We start from the raw sequence: 5,790 nt of genomic DNA, 5'->3' as shown, positions 1-5,790 counted from the left end.
TTATGACCCGTGCCAAACTAATAGAGGAAAAATGGTATTTTCCTTATTGTTTAGTTTTGCATTTATTAATAAGATTGAATAGCGTTTAATCTGTTCAAAGCCATTTTTGCATTGCCCTTTGCCTATTAAAGAGCTCTAGTATTTAGGAAATTCACTTTTGCAATTAGATATTACATGCTATTTATCTTTTTACCTTGTTACTGGAATTTTGCAAAGTAAGATTTTTGTGTAGTTATATTAATCTTTAAATACTTTATTTCTTTTTGTGCTTGACAGTTTGAACCATCTGAATTTCAAGTTTTCTGGGTTTTTTATTGTGGTAAAAATACACATAATTAAAATCTGAACCACTTTTAAGTGTACAGTTCAAACGTGTTAAATACATTCACATTGCTGTGCAACCATCAGCCACCATCCATCCCCATAATTCTTACTCTTTAAACCTGAAACTCAGACTCCGCCTGCCACTGCAGGTGACATGGGTTCAATCCATGGTCCAGGAAGATTCCACGTGCCTCGGGCAGCTGAGCCAGTGCCGCAGCTGCTGAAACCTGCGCCCTAGCGCCCACATGCCGCGACTACTGGGCCCATGTGCCTAGAGCCCGTGTTCCACAACAGAAGCTACCACAATGAGGAGCCCGTGCACAACTAGAGAGTACCCCTGCTTGCTGTAACTAGAGAAAGTCCATGTGCAGCAGTAAAGACCCAGCACAGCCATTAAAAAAAAAAAAACTCAAATTCTCTACCCATTATACAATAACTCTGGGAGGCAGGATCAAAATGGTGCTGTAGGACCCTGGGATCACCTCCCCGAACAAACTCAAATCAAAACTACATGGGCTTCCCTGGTGACTCAGTGGTAAAGAATCAGCTTACCAATGCAGGAGACACGGGTTCGATCCCTGATCCAAGAAGATCCCACGTGCCAAGGAGCAACTAAGCCTGTGTGCCAACTACTGAGCCCAAGTGCCGTAATTACTGAAGCCCGTGCACCCTAGAGTCTGCTCCACAAGAGAAGCCTGTGCACCGCAACTAGAGAAAAGCCCATGCAACACCAAAGACCCAGCATAGCTAAATGCATTTCTACATACTAACAGTACAAAGGAAATAAACACAATTTGTGTTGACTTTGTATTCTGCTCCATTGCTTAACTCATCCAAACTTTTTTTGTGAAATATTTAGTTTTCTACATACAAGATCATATCATCTGCAAACATATTATTTCCTTTCCAGTTTTTTTCTTGCCTAAGTGCTCTAGCTAGTACTTCCAGTACTATGCTAAACAGAAGTAATTATGGTAGGCATCCTTACCTTGTTCCTGATCTCAGAGGATATGCCCTGGTATCACCCTTGCATACACATGAGAAGCTGAAAGTCACTGTCATGTCCAACTCTTTGCAATATAGTCCATGGAATTCTCCAGGCCAGAATACTGGAGTGGGTAGCCTTTCCCTTCTCCAGGGGATCTTCCCAACCCAGGGATCAAACCCAGGTCTCCTGCATTGTGGGCAGATTCTTTACCAGCTGAGCCACAAGGGAAGCCCAAGAATACTGGAGTGAGTAGCCTATCTCTTCTCCAAGGGATCGTCCTGACCCAGGAATCAAACCAGTCTCCTGGACTGCAGGCAGATCCTTTACCAACTGAGCCATGAAGGAAGCCCTTGCATAGGCATGGTTGACTTAATTCTTTACAAGGTACTGGAATCAACTGCTTATCCTTTTTATTCATATGCTACTTTGTCAGACTTTTAAGATCAATGCTTTGATAAGCATCTGGGGGACCATCACATGCTGTTACATCATAAAGATTTTATATAATTCAACTGTGATAATCCCTGGCCCTTTTCCTCTCTAGTAACTGCTCTGTTGCAATTTCTTTCCAACCACTTTTAGTAATTTATGTTTTAGTTATAAATATCTGATTCCTCTAAACTTTCCCCATCTCATTGTCTATACAAGTGTGTGTCATTTTCCTTCATTGATAGCTATTGGTGTATCTTAATTTACATTTTTACCTCAATTTTTATTTTTAAATATTTCCTTCTCTGTTCTTATTTTCCTAGCTATTTGAATTCAGTGTTTAACTCATTTCTCTTTATTAGTGTTTAAGGCTTTGACTCCTCCAAGCCCCACCAGTTCCAGTCTGCTCAGTCTTTGCTTTACCACAAGGGGCCTCCCCTTGAGTAGAGCTATTATATGATAGCTGGACACACTCCAGAAAGATTTTAGAAGGTTTTTACTCTTCAGCCTCATGTATGTTAACAATTAGAACCAAGAACATAATATACAATCAACCTGTTAAACTTTCATTACCAAATATTGTAGCTCTTTTTTTTGGGGGGGGGGGGCGGGGCGGAGTACATACACAGACGCCATCATGTAAATCTTCAGAGTAGTGTAGCGGCTCTACTGCCCAACAGACCACAGCGAAAGTCTTATTTTAGCGAAATTTCCTGTCTCGCCCAATCTAGCTGAATTCTTTAATTTTTCACAGTCCTCCAAGGGCTGACTACACTGGTCACTATGGGCTAGCCACACATGGCAACTGAGCACTCGAACTGTAGCTACTCCAAACTTCGAGTGTGATAAGTGTAAGATGAAAAGTGAAAGTTGCCCAGTCGTGTCAGACTCTCTGCGACCCCATGGACTACACAGTGTATAAGATACCAGATAGTAAAAACTTGGTACCAAAAAATTTAATATTTTTATTACATGTTGATATTTTAGCTATATTAGGCTATGTAAAATACATAAAAATTTAACAAGTTTCTTTGTACTATCTTTAATATGTATACTAGAAAAATTTACAATTACACATGTGACTGTACAGTCCCACCAGGCAGTGCTGCTGGCTGCCGTCCCCCGATGTACATACAAGGCTCTGAGAGCAGGCAGCACTGCCTTCTTGCAACCATTTGAAGACAGCAGCACCATGATGCCAGGTTAGTGTTAGCATTTATTTTAAAAATACACAAAATATAAATTTTTTACATCAAAGTGTGATGACTTCACTTATACATTGTTCCATACTTACCTCGTTTTATTTGCATCCATATGCAAACATTGAGAATAAATGTATTTGATTCTGATTTTTTTGCTATGGTTCATGTAAACAGTTGAGACTGCGACTTTTAAAGTAGGTTGTTTTAAAAGGTAAGATGGCCACAGGAAACCAACAGTGAAACAATTCGGTTTGGTTTGTTTAATGAAGTTGGCAGAAGTCTTAGCAGGTATGTAATTGAAGACTTAATATTGGCTTCCAGGCATTTTAAATATTAAAAACCTCGAGGTTTTCTTCATCTTGTAAACATAATTCAGATCTTGTTGGCATTAAGTTTGAAAGTAAAATATTAGACCATGATTTTCATCATCCTGCCGGTGACAGTGTACACTCTCTTTATTATGAGAATGAAACCAAATAATAAGCAAAATACATCACGAATTTCAAACTGTACTGCAAAGAAGGTCCCAGCTGGTCTCTTCTGGGAGCCATCTACCTTAAGGTGACCCTGCCACTGGCTGAGTATGATCCCCTCTGTCCATTGGACAGTGCGAGGCCCCAGGCCGAGAGATGGTCAGTTCCTCTTGCTCCGAGTCTTCAGAAGCAACCGAAACTCTACTTCCACCTCTGCTGGCTCTGCCGTCCGTCCTTGGGCTTGGATTCACTGGGTTAGTGATTTGCAACTGTTGTCAAGACTGTACCGTCCCTTTAAGGTACCACATGCCGCCGTAGCTTACACAGCAGTCCTGTGAATAAAGAAACATGTTTTCCAGACATTAGCAGGAAAAGGAGCACATTCTGTGCAGAATATCAAAACTTGATTTGCGATTCATGGAGAGAACACAAACAGGAGATCAAGACCTGCCTGACACTCTGGTCATCACCACCCAGCCTCCGCCATGCGTGGGTCTTGACCCCATCTTTCCCCAGGGGTGTCCTAAGAGTGAGGGACTATAAATGAATGTGCTTTATAAACACAAGATACAAAAGATATGTGAATAAGCTAACCAAAGAAAAGGTGCTTCACAAATTGCCTCAGCATCTATGGACCTGGAATATAAGAATACTAGAATATAGGGACTCTGTCAGCAGTTTTCAGTAAAACTGAACGCTAAATGCTAAAACTAAATGCTTCTGTGAGTATGGTATTTGTGCCACACAGTCAATTCAAAGACATTATGAAAAAAGTGTTAAGTCACTCAGTTGTGTCTGACTCTTCGCAACCCCACGGACTGTAGCCCACCAGGCTCCTCTGTCCGTGGAATCCTCCAGGCAGGAGTACTGGAGTGGGTGGCCATTCCCTACTCCAGGGGATCTTCCTGACACAGGGATCAAACCCAGGTCTCCTGCAGTGTGTGCACATTCTTTACCATCTGAGCCACAGGGAAGCCAATGCCTAATAGGAATTAAGTATTTTTATTTCTTTTTAAATTTGATTTAAAAATTGTTCTACTAAAAGCAAGGAGCACAAGAGTTAGTATGGGGTTACAGGGAAAAAAAAAAGTGGTACACAATTCAAAGGAGGAGTCGGGGCACAGATTCTAATCTAGGCCCTGTCACCGTAAAGGATGATGACCCGTTAGACTATGAATGGAGTTTACATCTTATTCAATTTAGTCCTTTTGCATAAACCCACCAAACCAATGCCAATTATCTGTTGCTGAAGACCCAGCAGACTGGGGAGGGGTGCAGAGGAAGCCTGATTAGTAAACAGAGCCACAGGAAGGGTACCAGACGAGATCCGCTTCCACGCAGTCAGTCTCCGCCTAAGACAGGCAGGAGCCAGCTGTGGGCGGCGTGGTTCTTAGTAGGCTCACGGTCAGAATGGAAGCTCAGAGCCTCTGCATATTATACCAAAAATGGATGTACCTTTAGCACTTTATCCACCTCCTGTTTACTCAGATCCTCTCCACACTCTTGAGTCAGCCGAGCCTGGATCATGTTCCGGCGCACCCGGTAATTTTTGGAAAAAATTTCAAGCAAAACCTGTCGATGCTTTAGTAGCAAAAAAATGTTATTACAGGAATTATCTAAAACAGAAACATCAATAAATAAGAAATCCAGAGCTAAGGACCCAACTCCACACTGTAGTCTGTGATCAAAGTCCTTGCTTAGGACTTCTGTTAAAGACAAACACGTGTGCCCGGTCTGTCATCTCCTGAGAGAGACCTCAATAAAATGAAGAAATAAAGATACACGCACACAAGAACAAAAATGCCAGTGAAGCCATTAGCAGAGGAGCAGTTTTTAGACATACTTTTGTGGGATAGAAAAACAAGAGGGTAACTGAGCGGGCAGGGGAGCCACAACCTTAACTGCGTGAAGGCAGGACAGGATGAGGAGTGAGTGGCTTAAAGTCCTGACGCATAAATAAGACAGGATGCCATGAAAAGCATCATGTCCCAGAGAAAAATAGGAAGGAGAGAGGACTGTCAAATCCCCCAACAAGAACAAAAGGTGTTATATGAGAAAAGATTTGATCCACTATGTCTAACATGTGACCTAACCATTCCAAAAGAATAGAGAAAAAACAGGTAAAGAGATTTCGGAACTTCGTAAGGATGACTCAACCGTCCGGCACAGTAATAACCCACACAAGGGCACATCTGGAGACGCACTGATGCGCTATATGCAGAATAAGAATAAAACCTGAAGCATGGTTTAAGGGAAGGATGTGGATCAAACTGAAAAGCCCGAGAAAAAGAGGGCCAAGGAACTGGACGACAACTCTGAAAGCTTGAATACGATGGAAAAGTATGTTAAATTCAGAGGAAAATGCTTTGCCCTC

General features: G+C 41.8%; 1 protein-coding gene across 6 annotated transcripts in view; it reads right to left on the bottom strand.

The window, feature by feature from the left end:
* Window positions 1-2,939: 2,939 nt before the first annotated feature.
* POLR3E (RNA polymerase III subunit E) overlaps window positions 2,940-5,790 on the bottom strand; it is a 33,390-nt gene continuing 30,539 nt past the window's right edge. For all 6 annotated transcript variants that reach the window (XM_059881563.1, XM_024985130.2, XM_024985129.2 and 3 more), the window contains 2 exons: window positions 4,872-4,997; window positions 2,940-3,748 (listed from right to left, as the gene is read on the bottom strand). In XM_059881563.1, coding sequence (XP_059737546.1) covers window positions 3,692-3,748; window positions 4,872-4,997 — 183 coding nt within the window. In that variant the 3' untranslated portion in view covers window positions 2,940-3,691. The remainder of the gene's footprint in view (window positions 3,749-4,871; window positions 4,998-5,790) is intronic.

This window comes from Bos taurus, chromosome 25 (genome assembly GCF_002263795.3).
Source record: "Bos taurus isolate L1 Dominette 01449 registration number 42190680 breed Hereford chromosome 25, ARS-UCD2.0, whole genome shotgun sequence".
NCBI classification, from domain to species: Eukaryota; Metazoa; Chordata; class Mammalia; order Artiodactyla; family Bovidae; genus Bos; species Bos taurus.
This window is presented reverse-complemented; position numbering and strand designations above follow the sequence as displayed.